The 23951-nt window shown below is 37.5% G+C and overlaps 3 protein-coding genes across 3 annotated transcripts; 2 read left to right on the plus strand and 1 right to left on the minus strand.

The window, feature by feature from the left end:
* Positions 1 to 761: 761 nt before the first annotated feature.
* Positions 762 to 13956, minus strand: LOC139884039 (uncharacterized). The gene is made up of 43 exons (XM_071868119.1): positions 13852 to 13956; positions 13420 to 13605; positions 13229 to 13318; positions 12727 to 12800; positions 12446 to 12601; positions 12039 to 12159; positions 11819 to 11874; positions 11381 to 11495; positions 11171 to 11272; positions 10917 to 10997; positions 10763 to 10815; positions 10352 to 10421; positions 10204 to 10267; positions 9853 to 10001; positions 9627 to 9754; positions 9482 to 9539; positions 9246 to 9343; positions 8695 to 8782; positions 8535 to 8600; positions 8405 to 8464; positions 7492 to 7578; positions 7122 to 7308; positions 6814 to 6857; positions 6595 to 6726; positions 6377 to 6508; positions 6230 to 6282; positions 6092 to 6140; positions 5940 to 5998; positions 5301 to 5440; positions 5032 to 5213; positions 4666 to 4794; positions 4502 to 4587; positions 4307 to 4422; positions 4095 to 4207; positions 3788 to 3911; positions 3417 to 3538; positions 2753 to 2939; positions 2402 to 2627; positions 1963 to 2287; positions 1691 to 1830; positions 1214 to 1338; positions 935 to 1139; positions 762 to 855 (listed from the first exon to the last, which is right to left on the minus strand). Exons 1-43 carry the CDS (start codon positions 13954 to 13956, stop codon positions 762 to 764), a joined length of 4977 nt encoding a protein of 1658 aa, XP_071724220.1.
* Positions 13957 to 15068: 1112 nt separating this feature from the next.
* Positions 15069 to 16580, plus strand: LOC139884040 (aldehyde oxidase GLOX). Its single transcript, XM_071868121.1, has one exon. It carries the CDS (start codon positions 15069 to 15071, stop codon positions 16578 to 16580), a length of 1512 nt encoding a protein of 503 aa, XP_071724222.1.
* Positions 16581 to 17430: 850 nt separating this feature from the next.
* LOC139884033 (serine/threonine-protein kinase EDR1-like) lies at positions 17431 to 23545 on the plus strand. Its single transcript, XM_071868115.1, is given in 14 exon segments — positions 17431 to 17910; positions 18875 to 19297; positions 19585 to 19688; positions 20258 to 20379; positions 20382 to 21416; positions 21547 to 21587; positions 21683 to 21751; positions 21935 to 22035; positions 22163 to 22241; positions 22317 to 22415; positions 22553 to 22621; positions 22726 to 22775; positions 22887 to 23063; positions 23407 to 23545. Coding segments are annotated over 14 exon segments (2988 nt in total).
* The last annotated feature ends 406 nt before the right edge of the window (positions 23546 to 23951 follow it).

Here is a 23951-nt window from a genome sequence, read left to right on the forward strand (position 1 = left end):
CAACTCAATAACTCTGTAAGATTCCAGAGTTTAAGGACCAAACTGTTAAAATATAAACTAGGGCAGAAAATTCTTCTGCTTTACTTAAGATTTTAATAGTTTGACCCCCAAACTTTGTAACCGTTCATTTGAACCCAAAAAATCAAATCCATATATTTTATTGTAGCCTCTCTACCACTCTCTCACCGATAAAGTGATAATAAACGGCACATCTTTTTTCATCAACTCTGTTGAGTACTTAATCAATCATGTTGAACAGATTTGTGCTAAGTTAACTAACAACCAAATTGAACTTTTCCAACCATCTCAGTTCACTTTTTAAATCAATCCAATTCAGCCACCAATGCTAGATTGTTGATTCAAGATCGTCAAAATCTAAACCCGACGAGAGGTTACATTCACCAACTAATAATTAAGCCACGCCTTGGTTGGCAACTTACTTTTTTTCCCGTGCAAATCCATATACGAAGAACGAAGCAAGCATTTTAAAGAAACCTATAGAACGAAAAGCAAGCATTTCATTTATGTCTCCAAACTGATTTTAAAGTCCAGACTACATAAATAAAAAGAATACAATTTTATACCGTTTATAACAATTTGTACATCAGAATTCATAAATGACCGTATGAATCACAGTCAAAACTGATCTTTAAAATTAACGACCTCATTAGCTGAATAATTTTAAATACAACAGAAGCTGGAAAAAAAAGACACCTACTATGTACAAAAGACTAAAATGCCATGCAAAAGATCGAATCTTGTCAAGTGATCTTCCAAGCATCAACTCTTCCGAGTGCCAGTTGTACGGTAACAAGTCTGAGTAAGACTTGCACTAGTTCTCTCACTCTAGACTCCCTGTCATTCAAGATATAACGAAAAACTAAGCAATTGAAAAAGTAGCCAAAACGGCGTCGTCACTAAAATTGAATCTCACCTTGATATGACAAGCTCACAGAAGGATGGAAATAGAGCGAGAAGATGTGGACGACTGTCGTGATCTTTCTCTTCTCCTAAGACACTTTTCAAAGTTTGGGGTATAGGAAGGACTGAAGCAGTGTCTGAATGTATAATAAGACGGGCCAACTCTTGTAGGACAAAAATAATTTCTTCTAGTCTCGCTGATGGTAACGGATTTTCACCTGAGGAAATGAAAATTGAAAACTTATTAGAGACGTATAGAACTTGAAGAATATAAACGTGACAGGATATTTACCCAAGTCATTCTCATCATGAAGGTATCTGCTCAAAATGTTTTCACATCTGGAAATTAGTAACAGGATAGAGATTTTGCTGACTTCACATCGTGTTGAATTCCAATCGCTAGCTTTATCATTGGCACTGTGAGCATGATATTATTACATCATCAGAAACTTGAATAACGTAAGAGTATGTTCCCTTTTAAAATAACATTCTGAATAGTCCACAAATGTATTTTTTTGCTTTTGCCTTTTTAGCTTTTGCCTCATAGAATAGAAGAGTCCATTCACACTCATTTAATTGACAATGGTAAATACAAGAACATTAAATTTTAACTGTCACGAGTGATGTCAAAAGATTCCATTCAGATCTCCATGACCAAAGAAGCAAATATGGGTGAAATTTCATATAGTGGGTCAAGGAAAACTAGATATTGCAACTATTACATGGATAATTTATTCAATTATTCAAGTGAAATGGTGCAACTTAATACCTGCTTAGCGAAAACAACTTCTGTAAACAAGACAATGAAAATCTACTGCAATGAGGAGGCATAAGTTCCACAGTTTCCACAGGCAAGGAGCATGTACGTGATGCACAACGATCCAAAGTGGATATCAGTCGTTGTAAAATCTGTAAATAGTAATAAAATGAGGATATCATGGAGCAGAATATAATAGCTGCGATACGATGGATCTTTTAAGTTGAACTTCACAAGTTAATACGTGACACAAGCCAAATCAAGATGAGTGCAAAGTTACTCACATCAGGAGGTGCATCAATAGCCGATTTAAGAATGTTGTCACCCAGAATGTTTAATATGGTCATCTCAAGGGACTCATCAGCCTTTAGAGATGTGGCTGAGAGTGAGTTGGGAGGAAGAGCACGGCCACAATAACCGACAAGGAAAATTTCATAGATATCCGCTACTTCTTTCCAAACACGCATCCTTGCAGGTTTACTAATCTTTGAATCTGGAGCACAGTCCACGGCTAACTTGCTGATATCATCAAGAACAATGCGGTTAAAGCCCTCTACTGCTAATCTCCAAAGGCCACTATCTGGATTGTCTCTCCGTGTTGTCATGCACCTTATCACGAACAAAACAATGTTGGATTACATCCTCATTAAACATGAGAAGAAACTCACAATAATAATGTTATGAATACATAGCCAACAAAATATAATTCAGAGGTATCTATACCTTCCAAGACTCTGAATAACTTCTGGGAACATGATATACTTTTCAACTGATGAAGCCTGCAGGAAAAGATCTACTATCACAGGTACAAGCTTTTCTGCGTATAAATAACTTGGAATCCCCAACATTGCAATTTTGGTTGAGCTAGCATTCAAATTCGAAATCCCAGATTTTTTTGTAGATATAGATGTGGTACCATTGGCTTTTTCATTCTTTTTCGTGAGACCATCTGAGAAAGTGACATGCAAACATTGAATGACTTATTTGGTAAAGGATAAGGATATCCTTTTCATCAAAAAAAAAAAAAAGGATAAGGATATCTTGTGTAAAAATCCAACCAGTCGAGTAATCTACCAGGCCTTTGGTTGCTTGTGCTGGCTTGGTCTACTTCGTCTTCCTCATTTGGTTCTGAAGAGTCTGATCGTGGGAGATATAGCAAAAGGTCACGGAGAATGGTAACCCACATTGAAGGGAATTTCTCAGTCGGTCGCAAAAGTGGTATAACTTCCAGCACAATACGAAATACAGGTGGAACATGTCCCTGGCAAAAAAAAAAAAAAAAAAAAACAGTTAATGGCACGATTTCAGTCGGAAAAAGAAATATTTGTCACCCTTTATACTTCCTATAAGACGGGTTCCCTAATCCAACAACTAATATTTCATATCACCATCAAACATTCAGTGACAGGCCTAAAATCGCAAATCGCATGATCAGAAGGGAAGAAAGCAGGGAGTTGAATCTTATCATTGATCTACACGTTAATTTCAAACCTTCAAAACCTTGAGTCTATTGAAAGTTGCACATTAATTTTAAAATACGACCCATACAATATATTTATACGATATACATGGTCATGGCACTTTTTCCTATGTTTCAGATCTCAGAAGAAGAGGGAAGTAAAGAAGATCAAGAAGCAGTTATAGCCTAGTAGAAACCGCCTAACACATCTCAAGGGAACAAAAAAAAAAAGAAACCCCATGCTTTGAATAGGGCGGTCTAAATGTAAAATCATCTTACAAATTCAGTTTCAAAGTTATCACTATCGATCATAGCCTGCTTGACAGCCAAGTCAATGATTGCAACCAGTTGTTTGAACATGCGATCATCAAACATTCTTTTTGCTTGCACGTATAGTTCTCCTGTCAAAATGAATCAGATTAACAGAGATCCAGAAAACACAGAAGCGTGCCGTCCATTGGCTTCCTTGTTTTACACTCGAACTAAGTAAAAAAGAATATTAATGTCTGCTATACACAATTATTTGGCCGACCAAGAAAGATATTTTTAAGACTGTTTCAATGCATTTATACCAAATAAATAAAGTAAACTCAAATCTAAACTAAATAAATGAGCAATCATATGGTAATGCAATGGAAATAATGTATTACCAAGACCATGCAAGACCTCCTGCCTCACTTTACTAGCGGCATCTTCACTTGTGTTTGGTAACCTTTGAAGAACAAATTCATAAACCTCGAGAACTGAATTGAGGTACGGCATTGGCAAGTTGCCCTGTTTCAATAAACTCCCATTAATTTCAGCTACTGGAGTATTAACTAGGCGGCAAACGAAATACATAATAATATGCATGCCATTTCTCAATCGTAACGAGTACAAATAAGATCAAACACATTCCTCCATGTCCATGGAAATTAGCAAGATCTACATTTCGATTTCAGTTCAGTTGATCATTACCTTGGCAGAATGAGAAAGAACAGTCGTCTGCAAACAATTAATGGCAGCAAGGGCAACCTCTTTACTCCCATTCAAAGCGTTGTTTTTAACAAATAGAAGCAAAGATTCCCATCCTGCATAAAAGAAGTAAATAAATAAATAAATTTGGTTGATGTAACTTGGATCCCCACGGAATGAATAAGCCGGGAAATAATATTCAACTTTGGGGCTACCTGACCAGAAATTCTTCAAACTTTGCAGAAACGGAAAGAAACAACGTAATAAGCGAGCTATTCCACCAAGGACCAGCACAAGTGTCTCGTCCCACTGTTTCTGAGCTGTGTTACGGCTGAAAATTCATAAAGACAGTGAGATAATTTATATGCCTGAAAGCTTCAATTATTCATCGAATAGAAGGATGTATGTACCTATGATGTATAAGCATGTGAACCGTTTTTCCTCCTCGTGTGCCAAGCTCTTTTCCTTGCCATTCATCCTTTGATGAAGTTGCAGCCTGCCAGCAAGGAATCAAAGCCCATCAAAAACGAACTTTAAAAGCTATAAGTGAACATATATGAGATGTCAACTTTACCATGTGAGAAGCGCGGTCTAATGTTGGGAAAATGTAACTCCAAAGACAGTCCTCCCACATGCTCTGTGAAAGTTTTTGCCCGTGACTCCCAAGAATTTGAAAGAGTGTTCTGACAGCTGAGTTCCTGACCTGGACATTAAATTAGGCTTAGTCGCAGTGGAATATATTATTCTATCATCAATATCTCAGAGATAGCTTTTAAAAGTTCTTCCAACACAAACTCAATCTACTTTTTTGGCGCCTTTAAGACTGCTAATTCCACAATTTTAGTATAAGAATGGTTCACTTATGAATTACAAAGGAGCCAGCTGATACGTATGCAGTAGGGAATAGAAAGAAATTCCATTGTATTTGCACGTTGATTACCTCTGGCCTCTCATCAGCACCAAGCTTTTGGAGCAACGAAAAAACTGAGAATATCAATTTGTCACGATCAACTATATTCATTACGAAGTTTTTGTCATTTAATTCATTTGATAAGCCAGGCATCTCTTCGTCTGGCTTTGAACCGTTCGTTTGCTTTTGTCCAGAGAGGAAATCCATAAATCCTGTATGCATAAATACAATGAAAATCAAACTTACTTTAGAGCTTAGCGAGCAGAATTGATGAGAAACAAATTTACAAGAAATTTAACCTGTTTCTGTCTCTTCTGCACTGAGATGTAAAAGCCCCTTAACGATAAAATCAGTTGTCGTCCACAAAAGGCCAATCGCAGTCAAGCTTATATTCAACTCCGTTTTTTGGGCACTATATGCTCCACTAACATCTATGCATCTGTAAGACTCAGGTTAACAATGTTAGGATCGACAAGAGTTAAACTACAAGTTAATCAAACTTATCAAAATTTCCCAGAACAAGAGTAGCAGAAGATGTATATAAGGAAAGGTATGCAGAAAAACAGCACTTCACTCTTCTCAAAGCTCCTAGGAATAATAACTTTCTCCAATTTTTGTACAGAAATTAACTTTAAAGCTCATCAAAAGTTTTGCCTCTGCCGATTTCTAATTTTCTTTCACTGTGAACTATATCCGTCACACCTCAACCGTCTTTCAGCAGGCAATAAACTCAAAACAAGGCCACCAGGAAAGCATGACATCGAAAGTGAATAAAATTCCATTATGCTTACGAATGTGACTATCAGATCATGGTAATTAATTACATATTAAAAACAGTAAACTGCACTCTCAGTACACAAACAGAAGCATGGAATTATGTAGAGTACAAATATCAATTAATGAAAGAAAAAACCATGCATATAATATTGAGATCTTACACTTGGAGGCAGTCTGCAGGTATGGTTGAAAGTACATCATTCATAATGACTCGAAGGCTCTACACAGAAGCAGACATGTTACATTGGATTATGCCCAACCACGTAAGAAAGTATGGCATTCAATAAAATAATGGAGCCAATTTTTCTCTAACCTGAAACCCCAAAGTCACAAGATCTTTTTCAGTCGCATCTGCTACGGACCTTGAAAATGATGGAAAGACATATTGACCAAGTAAACACAATGAAGCACGAAATCGAAACAATGCAAGAAAATTAAGTAAATAATATACCTCAACATCTCGAGGATATCCCGCCAGCTGTACTGCAAACTTTCTCCACACCTCTGAAGAGATATAGGTAAATGATGTCATAAGCATGTGCCAAGAATGTCGAAATCCAATCATGTTTTAACGTGTTTCAGTTAGTTAACGCATTACCTCTAAAACATGAAGAAGAATCTTCAAGGATCCTGCACGAACATCATTGCTTTGAGAAGACAAATACAGGAACCTCAGTGGAGATATTACAGCACACTCTAGAGATCTCAATTCCTTCTGCTTTGCCTCTACCTAAAGATTGAGATATTAGACAAAGCGCAACTGAAAATCTGCACTGAGAAGACTACAAACCAAACCCATGAGTAAGAAGACCTCACTTCACCAGATGTGCCATGTGCTTTGGATGACACATGATCCTGAAACTGTTCTGAACCTAAAACAGCACAGATGGATTGGTCCAATGCATCAAGCGCCATATTTCGTAAATGCTGGTTAGAATTGTCAGCAAGCTGCAATACGTTCCTATGTCAAAAGCAGTGTAGATGGTACTATCAAAGAAACATCACATATTCACATGAATACAAAATCATGATCACCTCAAGAAAATGGCCAACAACTTGGTCCCACAAGGGCTCCACTCCTGTAATACAACAGATGAATTCAATAAGAATAGACCAACTGAGTATTATTTACTAGAACTCTAGAAGCATGCTCCGATGGATGACACCAAAAGCCAAGGATTTGAGTATCTGTTCTAAAGATATAATGAAAAGCCTAACTTAAGATTCAATCACAAGACAAAATCACATGTATAACGGGGGGGAAAACGTTAATCGAGTCAGTGGTGCACCAACATTACTCATTGACAAGGGTATCAAAATCAAGGAGTTCTTTAGAAACATACTATGAAGGTTATTGGTAAGGATGGATATCATTCTGTCCACAGTGAAGCTGATGCTTCCGATTTTTTGATTAGAAGGCTGGCCAAAACCACTTGAACTCCCAGCAATACATTGATGTGAAAGCTGGCATAGTGCAGAAAGAAGTGATTGAACTGCAGCTATGTGCATCAATGCGGAGCTCTCAAAAAGCTTCACAAAAGAGCAACACCAAGTTAGAATTTATTCTAAAAATGATAGAATATTTGAGAAAGAGCATGGAGCCCATATTTTAAAATCTGGTTCTGATTTCTGGGAAACCAGCCAACAGTAGGAAACAAGAGGATGCGAATTGTGATTTATACAAAAAGGATTAAATATACTTCGTTGTTGTACCTGAGAATTCAATGAAGAAAGGATATTGAAATCACTGTATTGGCCAGAAGATTCCCTTGTAAGCTTTGGGACAGCTGTAGACACCTCCTATGGAAAGAGAATTGCTACATGTAAGCTTTTGAAATGGTATATCTAGATTCTGTTCAGGTTATGTCAATGCAACCAATCAATGGCCCTCATTCAAGTGTTTTTGTCATTATTGTGACTCTTCATTCATAGAATAGAGCATCAGAGATGATAGTATCACTTGCCCAAAAGTTTAAGTAAAAGATGCCCCAAGACCCAGAAACGCTATAAATCATTTACTTACTGTAATTATGAGAGAAAATTGACTATTTTAATACCGCCATTCAGTTTTAACACTCGCAATTCTGCAGTAGTACCAAATGAATACAATAGTCATTCAGAAAGCTTTGAGCTAATAGGAGATAGGTCCAGACTTTAGCCATACTTTTCAATAAGATTTATCAACTCTAATACCCAATGTCTAAGCTTGGAACACATACATGAAACTTCACAAGTTCTGTCTAAACTAGAGTTGGACATGACCCATACACTATCGAGCTTAACTTGATTCAATCTAATGTTTGACATCATGTGATGTCCCATACTTTATGCTGAGACTCTGAGAGGAGATGGCTGAATAAAATATACAAACTTTTGAATTATAAGATTATTTTATGGGGAGTATCAGTTTAAAAAGGAAAAACATTTCACTGATTTGCATTATGGGGAAGGGAGGAAGCTAATACAACTCTTCCAAGTCTAACGATAAAGATCTATAGCGAACCTAATCCTATAGCTACTACCAATTGATGTAACCTGGCACTATTATGAAATTGTATGGACGTTATCACCGATTGCCATATCATTAGACTTATCACGCCCCTTTATCAGGGATATAGTTAATTACCTGCGTGGCAGCATGTGGAGAGTGAATTGCTCTATCCAAAGCAGCTAAGGTTTCCAACACCTGCAAATCATCACAAATTATCCCTGAAAGTTTGTTGACTATGATGTGAATAGAAATCATACCAACATACCAGAACCCAGGACGGACCCAAAACATTATGCAAGCGATGAGCAATGTTGAACAGAGTCCTTAATGCCTAAGCAACAGATCAGCCAAATACAACAGTCAAATACTCTAAAGAGTGTAAAGCCATAAACAAATCACAATCATTGAAGTATGCATCATAATACCTGGACATTCTTAGGTGTCAGGACAATGTTCTCCTTCTGATCAACTGGTTGTTCTGAACATTTTGGCCCAGGAGACATCGTCAAATTGCTGCAATCTCAAAATTTTAAGTATATATTCACCATCATGAAAGCAATAAATTTTAAAATATTAGACTTTACACCATAGCTTTACGACGAGATGGCGTGATACTAAGCTTTTTTTTAGACTGAAAAAAGTTTACACCAAAAAGCTTGAACCAAAAAGCTTAAATCAGTTATTGACGCACCCAATTGAAAGAAGTAAGCATGATCCTGTTATGCTAAGCAACTCAAGATGATCTTAACTATTTTTACTCATTATACTAGGAATGAATAAAATGCTCAATGAGTAGATTGAACCAATGCAAATTTCTAAACATCTCATGATAATAGAACTAGAGAGTGGATTAAAACTTCAAGGGCGATAGAACAACATATGAGAAGCCTTCATGATGTAGGTAAAAATTATGCATAACCAAAAGAAATCACATAGTGCTGACAAGTTAACAACAGCATTGCTGCGGCCAAAATACCTTTTTCTCTCTGCTTCACTCGGAAAACTGATTGTAAATTTGCAAAGGGATGCAAGGAAGGAATTCAGAGGTTCCACGGCTCGTAGAACTCCACAAGCCTGTGAAATAAAACCATAAAAAGATGCATGAGATGAAGATTGAAGCTATCCAGTTCAAATTTATGGCTAATCAGAAAGAGCAAGACAGCTTAACCTCTAAAAAATAACAATGCAATTGCAACTTAAAACCATACTCACTTGAGTGAATGCCTGATATCCCTTCAATATTTCCAACACAATGGCCTCCCCTTGTGACCTTCAAAATTCACTTGGATCAGTATGTACTATGAATGTCCTTTTATCCACTGTTAAATTTATATCTCGAAGTTAATATTTTACTAACCTTGACAAAATAAGAGACAATGCATCAAGTATTGTCAACCACAATGAATCAACCATTGAGACGCAGAGAACTGCTGTTTTCCCCGCATATTTTACTGAGGCATCGATGTCACAACGTGGGGATTCAAGCTGAAACAGAAACACCATACAACAGATAAATACAAGAAAGCAGCAAGCTATAGTTAACTAAGGAGAAAGAATAACAGAAGAAAATAGAAGAGGATCACCTCCCCAATGTCTACTGCTTCATCTGTCAATGTAGCTACAGTAAAGACAACGCCCAACAAGCCTTCAATTGCCAGTGTTATAGTATGGGCTTCACTGGCAACCAACACGGCAGCATTAGAAGCATCATTATCGAGGCTCCACTCAACTCCTGAAGGAAGTATAAACTTTAATTTCAGGTCTAAAATGATTTGAATAATAGATATGCAGGATAGACTTGCTCCTCAAGTCCAATGAACTTCTTATTGTTTCACTCCACACCCTCCCCGGCAGGAAAAATAAACAAAGGAGTGGAAAGATGAATCCAATTGAATCCTGAAAAATAGAACATGGACAAATAACGAAGTAATTACCTTTGGCTTTGCTGCTAAACATCCCTGCAACGGCTGCCAAGCTCTCATCACTCGACTCTTGAAACTAATGCATATAAACTTAAATAAGTCAAGTGACTGACTTTAAGGATCCTCCTCATATCCTACAGACAGATGAATTAAGACTCACCTGAATACTAGATACAACTCGAGCCAGAGATTTAACCATGCCCTCCACTACATTTGTGTTCTTAGGATGCCTAGAAGGAAGATTGAGGAGAGCAACTATTAATGCATAGCACAAAGCTTTTATTCATTAAAAACACCAGCATAAATTAAAATGGCACATTAACATGCATTTTGTACTACTGCCAGGAGATGGCAGGACAAAAGTCATGGCTAAAGAAAAAGAGGATGCAACTTCATCATCAAAGGAAAGAACCCCACAAGTCGTAATCTAATTCTAACTCCATGAAGACCATATCATGATCTTAACCATGAACCAAGTTGTTGTGGAAAGTAAACTTCGCCAAAATGTATGCAACATGTGGTGGAAACGGGAAAAAATAGAAAATTTGTAACGAGCTACTGAAAAGCTCACATGTCAAAGTTCTGGAAAAGAATTCGTAATGTCCGTGCTTCTACACAAAACCCCTGTGACAAGCAACCAAATATGCTTCTTAGATAATTTGAAGAATATCAATCATTGTCTCTGATATATTTAACAAAATAAAATGATAAACTGTGACAAATACCCTCAGGATCTCAAGCACGAGAATTCGATGCCATAATGGTAGATCAAGAAAAGTAACCTTCACTAGCATACTAAGGAAAACCTGCACAAGAAGAGCACTTGAGGTTTAACATCAAAGGTATAAAGTGAATCCTCTGACTTTGAGACAAAATACAAAAAGGAACAAAAGAAAGACAGAAAAGACAGCACATGCATTCAATTTCTACACAACAGCCATTTGTCATCTGGCAGACTGCACAATCACAATGAATATACCTCACATTCAGTGATGAGGGATGAACTATAGAGCCTGATAATATGAGCAACAGAACGCAAGACTAAGCGACGATAATGAGGCTCTCCTGCTTCTCCTTCAAGCTGCATAGGCAATAGAATAACAGAGGCATGATATTTGAGATTCTTATAAAGCATGCATAGGAAAAGCATATATACACCAAGTCATATCTCATGATCAAATATTGAAGCTAGCTCAGCATGTATCCTTAGAGAAGTCATCAATAGTGAACACACTTGGTGACGCAAAACCTGTTCATAGGGAACCAATATCCGGAAAACGGCCACATAATTGGACAGCATGAACCTACAGAAGACGATTCTTAGTTAAATTATGAAAATTACCACAAATAATCGAAAGATACTATTATGATGGATTTAAATGAACCGGGTTCAGTGTCATCTCAATCTCAGAAAGCAATAAAGAGATTAAGTTACTACAAATGTTCTTCCTATTACGCAGCATAGAAGCGAGTAACAAATGGTTAACATGTTATAGATGGCATTGAATTTATCAACAGAAAAAGAAAAATAAAAAAAGCATTGAAAAAGTCATAGTTTGAATAATCACAATCCAAAGCTCAAGAAAATGTGAGGTTAAATTACTGCAAAGCATGAGAAAATACTCACTCAAGTATATCAAGTACAAATGTCCGTTGAAGAGAACTGACATGTAACCATGTTGCCTGAAAACAAAGCCAAAATATTTCATCAATATCAAAGCTTTAAACATACTTGTTAGAGCATAACTTGATTTAAAGAAACTTTTACTAAAGACACATGATAAAAGGACACTGATCATGGGATTAAAAACCGCTGGAAACCATAATAGTTACAAAGTAGTACATACGGATCCACCTGCAGCAAGAGCTGTCAGGTCCTCAAGCAAACGAAGCCCAAGCTTTCCCGCTGCAGTTAGGGTATCCCTCATCAATGACCGCACTCCTGAACCAATTTCAAGCTCCAGTGATCTGATCATGGTACAGTTAATTACATCAATAAGGTAGAGTTCAAATCATAACCTTTAGAGAATAATCTCCTTTTCAATACCCAATAGGCTCAATTTAGTTTAGTAGAGCCATTCTACTATTTAATAGGTTGTTATTCGATATAAATCTACTTGTGTTACACATGTCACTGACATTATAATACACAGATACTGAAATAATTATAACAAAAATCGACAAAACAAATAATTAACAGAGAAAGTTGAAGAATGGTAGATCCAAAAGTTAATGTTCAGGAGCATTGACATACTCTGAATGGTTGATACTCCGGTTAACATCCCCAGTGATTGAACTAGTTCGGGAAATTTGGCCTCCAGAGCTAAACTTTCCTGCTGGCAGAGACTCCGCATGAACCACATGATCAAATATCAGGGCTACTGCTTGTCTAAAGGTAGCTGCAGCAGTACTGGAAAATAATTTACATGTGTAAGGACATTTAAGAGGACTTACCATGAAAATAAGCTTGGAAATAAAGACATCTAAATTGTAATGCATTGATTTCAATCGTCCTGGCCATTTTTTAGTACTTACTTGCGCACACTGTCAGAGGATCGGTTGTTTTCAAGTAATTGAAGACAAATACCAAGAGCTTGGGCCATATTATCCTGTAATTTTTAGGAAAGGTGAAAACAAATTAAAGAGATAAGAATATGAGTCCAACTAAAAAAGAATAAGGGAATGATATTATACATACATCAATATTACACTTGAACCAAAAAAAAAGTTTGATCATATAGATGGACCATCATGTTTTGAATGAAGCAGATACACATACATAAATTTAATTAAAAACAGATTCATCAAATAAATAAACCAATATGTTTAGCTGGAAATACACAGGGCAAGATCCATGAAGCATGTTGCCCCTGCCAGGCATGGATCAGCAATTACTATAGTACTAGAAACTAGATAGCAGTAAAACTATTTGTATCTCCTCTGTTAACTTATTCCAGGACGTTGATAGACCTCCTTTCAACTACAGTAAGACAACTAGCTTTAAAATATGAGATAGCAGTATGAAAACATTAATCACCTCATCTTCAGGAAGTAAGCTTGATTGGAATATGATCAATATAGTTTGAAGGGTTTTAAGCTGGACCGTATCGTCAACCATTTCCGAATGCTGCAGTGAGGAAATGGAAACATAATATCATTATCATTTATAGATCGCAAATAACAATCACATAAGCACTGATATTACATAACCCAAAATTATAAGCTTACATCTTTTAAAGTTGAAAGAATTTCCTTCAATGCAGATGGAGCAACTGCATCATGAGATATGAGCTTTTGCAGACATGAAAGCCCGATAACACTCAGCTTTACTGTCCTCACTTCACAAGCCATTAAAAAGATCCGTAGGATGTCTTCATTGAGTGAAATTTCACTAGGACTAGAGAGCGAACGAAGCTGAAATTGAAATGTTGGACAAACAACCAACACGATCACTAACTCAAAGTCAAAACTCACGAAAACAGAAAATGTAAGTAAGCATGGTTATATTTGATGAAGCAGATTGTGACCTACTAAACACATTAACAGGTAATTATCAGCTAATAAACTCAACTGAAGACAATTCGCTGAGTAATGTGCCGATACAACTATATGTACAGATATGGAACCATATATACATTCATATGAGTTGAATTTTTTGACCTTTAAGATTGCGTGCTCGGCACCGTCTTTAACAGCAGGATATCTCCGTCGAGCTTCGGCGGAGAGAGCACGGAGGTCAGATTCGAGTACCGCCATAAAAGCCATTGTATCCAAAAGCAAAATGAAATGAAATGAGCTAAAAGCTCTGGTCTACTCAATTCAAACACTCAAATGGATTTCATGTTGTATGAAGAAGGGATAGCTATGGAGATAGAGAGCATGAAGATCGAATCAAAAACTCTCACAGAGAGAGAGATCTCATGCCTGAGACAAGAAGAACAGTTATTTTCACACGTGTGTATGGCACGAGTGGAAAATCGAAGAAGAAAGAAATACAGAGTGAGCTTCTTCTCTTTCGTATTATTGAAAGCCCGAACTAGATTAATGGGCCCGCTAACAGAAAACGTGTGACTATCACGGTAAATTTTAACGGAAATATGTGTGATGAAAGATGACTTATACAAGTTGGTCCTACTCGAGATGGTCTTGGGATCGATAGTAACTCCGTTTTTACCGTTCTCATTTTTTGTCCCTAATAAAATTAAATTTAGATTTTATACTGGTATAACTATGCAATCTCTAAACTTGTAATTTTTTATTTTAGTCCATAAAGTTTTTTAATTTTATTTTCAAACCCATTTTTTTTCTGAAGTTATTTATTTTCAAACTCAGGAACTTTCGTATCTTTACATTCGTATCGTTCTACGTTCCTTTCCTCGTCCATTTTTAGGTAGAAATTTGATTTTGACTATCTTGTTTCGAATTATATTTTACAAAACATTCATGAAACATCCCTTTATTTTTAAAGACGATGAAGAAAACGTGACTAGGAAGTTAGAACTTGGAACCGATATTTTCTAAAGTATTTCTTGAGAATATTAGCTAAATTTTTCGATCATAAATCTTTGATTTTACAATAATAAAAAGAAATGCACTAAGCACCCATCATATCTTTCTCGAATTAATTGTTTAATTAACTTAATTACACTAGCAATGTACCTTCCTCAAACCTACAAATCTCAACTAAAATCCTCCAAAACCCTTTCTCCTCCATCTCCACCTTCCTACCCAAGAAATTCATCGAACAAATGATGAAATTACTTTTACTTTTATCAAGCTTACTTTTCATCCTTCAATATTCTTTAACGATATATTCTCAAACCATTGGTCGTCAAGGCGAATGGCAGCTGTTGCGAGCTAGCATCGGCATATCGGCAATGCACATGCAGCTTTTACATGACAACAAGGTTATGATCTTCGATCGTACTGATTTCGGCCGTTCTAACATTTCTCTCCCGGATGGCCGATGTCGAGACGACTCTTTAGATACTATTCTTAAAATTGATTGTACGGCACATTCTGTCGTCTACGATATCAAAAGCAATGGCATTCGTCCACTCATGGTCCAAACCGATACATGGTGCTCCTCCGGTGCTCTCCTCCCTGACGGAACCCTAGTTCAGACCGGTGGATTCAATGATGGTGAACGTGTAGTACGTACATTTACGCCATGTGACGACAGTGAAGGATGTGATTGGGTTGAATTTCCACAATTTTTATCTCGACGAAGATGGTATGCTAGCAACCAAATATTACCCGATGGTCGTATTATTATCGTTGGAGGCCGACGGCAATTTGATTACGAATTTTACCCGAAAAACGGGTTTGGTTCGGATGATCAACTTTTTTCGCTCGATTTCTTGAGATGGACTAGAGATAACACCAATGAAAACAACTTGTACCCATTCTTACACTTGCTACCGGATGGAACTTTGTTCATTTTCGCAAATACAAGATCGATATTACTCGATTACAATCAAAATCACGTGTTAAAAGAGTTTCCTCCAATTCCTGACGACGATCCGAGGAATTATCCTAGCTCGGGTTCTTCAGTGTTACTTCCTCTCGACGAATCCAACATTGATCCTGAAATCATGGTTTGTGGTGGTGCACCAAGATCTGCTTATGAAAGAGCTTCTCATGGAACATTTATACGAGCAATTACAACATGTGGGAGATTAAAAGTTAGTGAACAATATCCATCTTGGGTTATGGAACAAATGCCAATTCCTAGAGTCATGGGTGACATGATAATCTTACCGACCGGTGATGTAATCATAATCAACGGCGCTGAACTAGGGACAGCTGGTTGGGAATTCGGGAGAGCTCCGGTGATCAGACCAGTCATTTACCGTCCATCAGAACAAAACGATTGGCGTTTCTCAACTATGGCATCGTCGAATAGACCAAGATTGTACCATTCGTCAGCAATTCTGTTACCAGACGGACGAATATTAATAGGTGGAAGTAACCCTCATATATATTACAACTTTACTAATGTAGAGTACCCAACTGATTTAAGCTTGGAGACCTTTTCACCACCATACCTATCATCTGAATATTTACCGGTCAGGCCAACGATATTGTCAGCCGGTGAAAATTTGAGTTACAATAAACCGTTTTCGGTTAGATTTCTCGTGCAAGAGTATTTGACGGAGAGAGTTATGTCGATTCGAATGGTTACGCCTTCATTCACGACGTATGCGTTTTCCATGAATCAAAGGATGGTCGTATTGAGGATGAGTAGCGTCTCCCGAGCAATGTCTGATATGTATGACGTCGACGTTTTGGCACCGTCGACGCCTGAAATTGCACCACCTGGATACTATATGTTATTCGTAGTGCATGCTAATGTACCAAGCGCTGGAGCGTGGGTGAAGATATCTTAAATATTGATAGTTTCCCTTTTCACGTTCGTATAAGTTAATGTACCTTTTATTTGAATTTTCGTGATTTGGTCGTATATAGACATTTCATATTGTAGAATTGTAGTCGTCAAAATTGTGCTCCAAAAAATTAAGATCGGGAGCTCCTATGTTTTAAAATGTACGACCGTTCTAGTTCCTACCTCTTGAAGTGAGCGGATAAGTGTTAACGGAAGTTTCGTGTAGGATCGATAAAAACTCGATCTCTTGTAAAATCAAATTTAAAACTTGATTCTTATCAAAATATGTTAGTTGAGCTTTACAATTCTTCATATTTTAACATGTCTCATACAGTACATTCTATCCATCTAAAATCCACTCCTTCAAAAATCGAATTCATATCTTGCGTGGGAAGAAACATCTTTAACCGTTGGCTACGCGTTGGTCGACAATGATGAACAAATCTTTTGAACCTTAGTTTAGCTAGCATTCAAAAACCACGTCCTGATCAAAGGCCCAAACGAAAAAGGCCTCTATTTCCTTCTCTGTCTATTACGCGGAACCCATTTACCACGTATTACTTTTTTACTGGTTAGTTAATCGTTCGACACCGCGTACACGTGGCAATGTCATTTTCGTAATTTACACAAAAAGAAAGCGCCTTTCTTAGCGACCAACTGATATCCTACTCCAGTAAGTTTCCCTCCTCTCTATACTACTTTTCTCTCCTTGACCAGCATAGACTCGGAGGTGGAAGAAGACGACTCATCAGAGAGAACCTACGAAATGACTAACAATGGTTGTTTGATTAGAGTGATTGTTTGATTAGAGACAAAGTAAAGAGATTGATAGAGAGATCATCTGTATAGAGGAGATGAAGCACATTTTTAAGAAGCTGCATATAGGAAACAATAATCACGATCCTAATAATCGTTCAAATGAAAATCCAGCTTCACCGTCGCAATCATGTGGTACCGATCATCAACGTGCACCATCATCTACTGCTGCCGCCGGCGGTGGTGGTGGTTCGGTCAGTCCTTCATCGAGTTCTCCGTCGACGGCAACGGTGGATCCTCCTACTGCGAGTAGTGGTGGTGGAGTGAATACTCACTCAGCTGCTTCGAATAATAATAGCCGGTCGGATTACATGTCATCCGAGGAAGAGTTTCAGGTGCAATTAGCGATGGCTATCAGTGCGTCGAATTCGGAGTTTAGAATGGAAGATTTTTCCGATAATGATCAGATCAGAGCTGCGACGTTGCTGAGCTTGGGTAGTGCCCATCAGGACCGGAACAATCGGAGTGATATGGATAATGATGATGTGGCTGCTGAGGTTTTGGCCAGACGGTATTGGGTCGGTGTTTTCTGGATACTGTATTTGAAGTTGTTTTAATTACTGAGTTATTGGTTAGCGACACACTGTACAGTACAGTGAATTGTATTGAATTAGTCTATTTACTTCGTTTCTAGCTAGGATTCTCTCCCTTAACCAGCTTTTTAGTTGATGGAAAATAGCAAGAAAGCTTCAGTTGATATTTAGAGGGGTGGAGGTGGGGGGTAGGTTTCGGCGTTGTGTTTGGATTTGTTTTTGGGATACTGCATCATGGAAAATGTAGTGAGATAAGCTATTCGCATTGTGTCACGGCCTGTCTTTCGCAGACGTTACAACATGCTCCCGGAAACTTAGTGTGCTGTGTGATATTGGGCTCTCTCGTGCAGAACGTGGCTAAGCTTTAATTAGACCATTTAGAAATTGGTTGTTTGTCTTTTGTTTTTATAGTCTAAGACTCTAAATATAGTGCATCTAGATATGGATTGGTCAACTTAATTAGTCTAGAGATAATATGGTAAATCATGCATAACTTCAGGGTTGAGTGCTTGCATTTTCAGCGAAGTAGCTTGAATTAGGATTTTGGATGCTTTTTCATGGTTAATAATAAGGATTCTAGCTGCTTTATGACCTGGCTGGGACTGGATAGCTCAGATGAAAAACAAAGATCAAATGAACTATCACGCATCTTTGGCTCTAGTGATTAGTGAACTGTAGTGAATGGGCTTAGTTCAGGGGCAGTGACTCTTTGCTAGTTTGCTGTTTTTATGGAGTGTTAATTTGGTCTTTATTTGGTTCATGCAATTTAAGTAATTCATACCTCACTTAAATTCAATGTTATTGGTAAACAATCATTTAGCCTCACGTATATTCCCTACTCTTTCCTTTTCGGCTAAATGATTCATTAAGCCTACCCTCTTTTATATTCAACTTTTTGGTAAATAATTCATTTAAGACTCATATATGTTTAGTTTTTCGGTTTATTCAGGAATATAATCTCCTTGACTACGAGGAGAAAGTGTTGGATGGGTTTTATGATGTATACGGGATTTCAACGAACTCAGCAAACCAGGGAAAGATGCCATCCCTGCGGGAACTTGAAACAAACCCCGGGACATCTGGCTTTGAAGTTGTATTAGTGAATCGTACAATTGATCCTCAATTGGAAGAGTTGGTGCAAGTTGCACATTGTATTCCACTAGGCTGCCCTGCTACAGATGTTGTTGTTCTGGTACAGAGGCTTGCTGAACTTGTCACTGGACATATGGGTGGCCCAGTGAAGGATGCTAATGAAATTTTGGCAAAATGGACTGCAAAAAGCACTGAATTGAGAACGTCTATTCACACAAGTGTTTTGCCTATCGGTTCTGTCAATGTTGGCTTGTCTCGGCATCGTGCTTTGCTTTTTAAAGTCAGTATTCAACTGTCACTAAGACTGTCATTTATATATGGCTTGTCTTATCTGATTTAACATTAGCTGTTTAAGTTTTGTATTTTTTTGTTCATTATCGAATTTTGCATAACTATACCAGTTTTACACTAATCATACTAACAGAAAGTCCTGACATTGAATTTGGTCTAATGCATTATATATTGTTATGGTGGGGATTGGTTTTTCTTGACAATCTTGTACATTTTGCAATATTCACTAATTGGACAGTTTGAATCTGTGGATTTACTCTACTTCCCTGGCTGTAGGTATTGGCTGACAGTATTATGTTACCATGTAGACTGGTGAAGGGCAGCCATTACACTGGTATTGAGGATGATGCTGTTAACATAATAAAGCTGGAGGATGACAGGTGATTGATGATTTTTGTTATCCTATATTTCACTTATTTCACTGGATGGTGGTGTCTTGTTTCAGTTTTGTGGATTTGTCTCTCACATGCATACACAAACACATTGTGTGTGGCCATCTCTTTTGGCTCACGCTCAATTGAACTATATCCCAAAGCTTTCTATGCATATAATTTGTTATAAACCGTTTAACTATTTCCAAGTCTAGCATTCCAGTGATTTGAATTTATTTGCTCTAAAATATTAAATACCAGAAGTATAGTTCCCCAATTTGTTCTTTTATGTCCAGTGAGGGTTGAACGTCTTCTAGAATGCACTATGGGGTGTCTTGCATGTATGTAAGCCCTCCCTTTGAAAATGAAGCTATTGAACAATCTTCCCTTTCAGTTTCTCGATTATTTTTTCAGAAATTGCAACCAAAACATCTAATTTTATGTCTTTTTTAGTATGGGAGCTTGGTCTCCATTTGATCGTTGAATTTATTCTTAATTGCTTAATGTTTCTATGTCTCTGTTTACTTCTGTGAGTTTTGTTATTGTAGATAAATAAATGTATACATTTTGGGCTGCAGGGAGTTTTTGGTTGATCTCATGGCAGAACCAGGGACGCTAATACCCGCTGATGTGTTAAGTGCAAAGGATACTGCATTTAATCCCTATAACCCAATAATAAGCAAAACGCCTTCCTTAAGTTCTATAATGACTCTGGGGTTCTCTCGATGCCAATACCATTACATGGAGAAGGAAGCAGCCAAAACTTCGCTGTTGACAATAGTTTGCTCTCAGAGAAAGGGCCAACTTCTGGAAATGGAGAATTTAGGGGTTCATTTTCAGGCTTAAATGGAGAAAAGGATGGTAGTTCTGCTGGAACATCTGGTGGTGGGGCTTCTGATCAATCAGATCATCTTTCCTCATTGGTCACAGGGACTTCTTTGTTTAAGGGTGGTCGTGGAACTCATGCAGTTGGTGATGGTGTGAGGAAGAATGTCAATGTTGTTCCATATGCTCAAAATGTCCAGGAGGACTCTGCAAACCTTTTTGCAGAGCTTAACCCATTCCATATAAAAGGAACTGGAAAACCTTTCATGATTAACAAACCTGCAGACAATAAAGTAGACGAGTTTCAGAGACAGAGAACTAATGTTGTCTCTGGAAAACCTCCTGTGCCACTGATGTGGAAAAATCAGCATCCATACAATGAAGTCCCTAAAAAGGAATATAATTATATGGATGGTCTCTTTCCAAAAATGAACCGTGAACATAACATAAATAATCCATCATCATCTTCTGCTATTCCATCAGAAAATCTATATTCCCATGGTTTCAAGTCATCTATCAATCCTAACCTGTCAAATGGAGCTAGTAATACCAGGGTCTCCTCATCAGTTACTGGCCAAGCACTTCCAACTGGCAGAAGTCAATTCAATCCGTTACCTTCAGGGCAGAATTTGAGCTCAAATTTTGAGGAAACAACTACTGGGGTGGGGAAGGTTTTACAAACAGCGGCGGTTGACGTTGTTAAAGAACATCGGAACGATGAAGTTGGTTCAATTGACCGTAGAAAGTGTGCACCTGATAGATTTATGGGACCCAATCTGAAGCTGAAGGAAGCAGATAGCTCTCCCGTTGATTCCCGCACAGGCAGGGTTGATCAAATGATTGACGATGTGGATGTAAGCGAATGTGAAATTCCATGGGAAGACCTGATTATCGGTGAAAGGATTGGACTAGGTAATCTATTTTCTTATTGTTTGTGTACTGTGTAGTTTCTATTTGGGATTGTGCTCTGCTCTTTATAATTTTGGTGAATTTTCTTTTTCTGTATTCTAATTTTTTTGGAATCATGTTTTCATGTGGATAGGTTCTTATGGGGAGGTTTATCATGCTGATTGGAATGGCACAGTTAGTCCTTATCTTCTTATCTGTCCCAACTTGCTCTTTCATAATACTTGTTTTATTTTTGTTATTTTGGTTTTAATTTGTTGATACTGCTACAGGAGGTTGCTGTGAAAAAGTTCTTAGACCAAGATTTTTCCGGTGCTGCTTTGGCTGAATTCAAGAGAGAGGTAAGCTATTAAATCACCCCAACTTTGCCGAATTAGTTAGGTCACTTCTAGCTGGTGGTAGACCCTAAACTTTAACTATAGAAATTCTGTATGAGCAGTTAATGCTATCATATGCGCATGAGTTCTCCACAGCTGACTAATGTTTTATTTTTATCCTTGTGTGCTTTCATCATGTTGTGTAAGGTGCGTATAATGCGTAGACTGGGCCATCCTAATGTTGTTCTTTTCATGGGGGCTGTCACACGTCCTCCGAATCTCTCTATCATTACTGAGTTTCTTCCAAGGTAATGTCCTTTGCTTATGATGGATGCGTAGTGTCGTTTCTCGGATGTGTCCCGTGCTTGTCTTCGTTCTACTTGGATGATGCATAGTAATCATGGATACAATTCCTTTGTACTTCTTTCTTCACAGAGGAAGCCTGTACCGGATTCTTCATCGCCCTCATTGTCAAATAGATGAGAAACGCAGAATAAAAATGGCTCTTGATGTGGTATGAGATGATTCCTTTTTCTTAACCAGTAATTTATCATCTAAATCAAATATTAATTATTCCATTATTGTGCAGGCGAGAGGTATGAATTGTTTGCATAGCAGCACGCCAACAATTGTTCACAGGGATTTGAAGTCACCAAATCTTTTGGTTGATGACAATTGGAATGTGAAGGTATACCACTGTTTTACTTGGTTTTAGTTTTATTTATGGATGTTCCACTCGTGGGCCAAAATAGATTGTGGTTCAGTAAGGTATTGTAGAATTTGATTTATTATCTCGTCAATTGATGCCATGTCTTTCTCGTGCAGGTCTGTGATTTTGGACTGTCGCGCTTGAAGCACAACACGTTTCTGTCATCCAAATCAACTGCTGGAACTGTAAGAAGCTGCGACCACTATCATACTTGTTTGAAGATGTTTTGCTGTTAATCTTCCATTTTTGCCTTACCATTGCATCTAATCAAGTTGGTTTGTATATTTAGCCTGAGTGGATGGCACCTGAAGTTCTTCGCAATGAACCCTCAAATGAAAAGTGAGTTGTTGTCTATCGTTGTTGCACATTCCTTTCTTTAGTAGTATAATTCTTTTTCCTTCAAGCTTCAAGTTACATTAGTGACATCTTGTTTTTGTGATGTTCTCTCAGGTGCGATGTTTATAGCTTTGGAGTGATTTTGTGGGAGCTTGCAACTCTGCAGTTACCTTGGAGTGGGATGAACCCTATGCAAGTTGTTGGTGCAGTTGGTTTCCAGAACCGACGTCTTGAAATTCCCAAAGAAGTTGATCCTTTGGTTTCCAAAATAATCATGGAATGTTGGCATCAGTAAGTCAATAAAAAATTCCATACTCTTAAACGTCCATAATTTTCATTTTGTGTCCATCCGTTCCATATTAACTGCCCAAAAAGCAATTTTCACACAAATTAAAGAAAATGGTTAAACGTGTATTTTAGACCAAATTACCTCCAACTTAAAACTGATAATTTCATAATCCAAGGCAATCAAGATAATTAACGAATAGAGTAGTATGGTAGTATAGTAAACAGTTATCATACCTTTTGAAATGGACACTTATTTTGGAAATTTTCAAAAGTGTTTTTTGGACACTTACTTTGGAACAGACGGAGTATACATATATCATCATACTCTTAATTGTTTTCTTTGCAGTGAGCCAAATGCTCGTCCTTCGTTTGCTCAGCTTACGGTAGCTCTGAAATCGTTACAGCACCTTGTTAACCCTTCACACATGGATCAGCCAAGCTCTCAACTATCTCCACAGGAGATTTCAGTAAATTCTACTCCCTGATAGAAAGGTCTTATAATTGTGAATAAGGAGGCTTCCTGTTTAATTGATCTGGGAGTGAGTAGTATTTCATCGATTTTATTGGTAAAAGTAATAGGGAATAGGTTGTGTTCAGAGTGTACTCTGTTGCTGTTACCTAAAGATCATCTTGGCAGCATTTTTGTACAGTTAAGTGTTCATAGTTTGTTCATAAAACCAAATGGAAAACAGCTAAATATATGTTACTACATGCACGTCAAATAGACGATGCTCTATTTTAGACGTACAAAAAAATGTTTGGAAGAAATATAATTTATAAAACAACGGAGTAAAAATTTTCAGTTTGATCCTCATTTTCATCGATAATGTTTGTCCATGGAGTTGACAAAGTGTGGTGCATATGTAGACATATCTGAATGGGTCTTTGGTG

The sequence above is a fragment of the Rutidosis leptorrhynchoides genome, unplaced genomic scaffold (assembly GCF_046630445.1).
Source record: "Rutidosis leptorrhynchoides isolate AG116_Rl617_1_P2 unplaced genomic scaffold, CSIRO_AGI_Rlap_v1 contig494, whole genome shotgun sequence".
Classification (NCBI taxonomy): Eukaryota; Viridiplantae; Streptophyta; class Magnoliopsida; order Asterales; family Asteraceae; genus Rutidosis; species Rutidosis leptorrhynchoides.

Coding starts and splice junctions, on each gene's coding strand:
- LOC139884040 (XM_071868121.1), top strand. CDS start 15,069: ATGCACATGCAGCTTTTACATGACAACAAGGTTATGATCTTCGATCGT.
- LOC139884039 (XM_071868119.1), bottom strand. CDS start 13,956: ATGGCTTTTATGGCGGTACTCGAATCTGACCTCCGTGCTCTCTCCGCC. Junction 10,998..11,170: donor CCCTCATCACTGAATGTGAG/GTATATTCATTG, acceptor CTTCTTGTGCAG/GTTTTCCTTAGTATGCTAGT. Junction 8,601..8,694: donor TGACACCTAAGAATGTCCAG/GTATTATGATGC, acceptor TCTGTTGCTTAG/GCATTAAGGACTCTGTTCAA.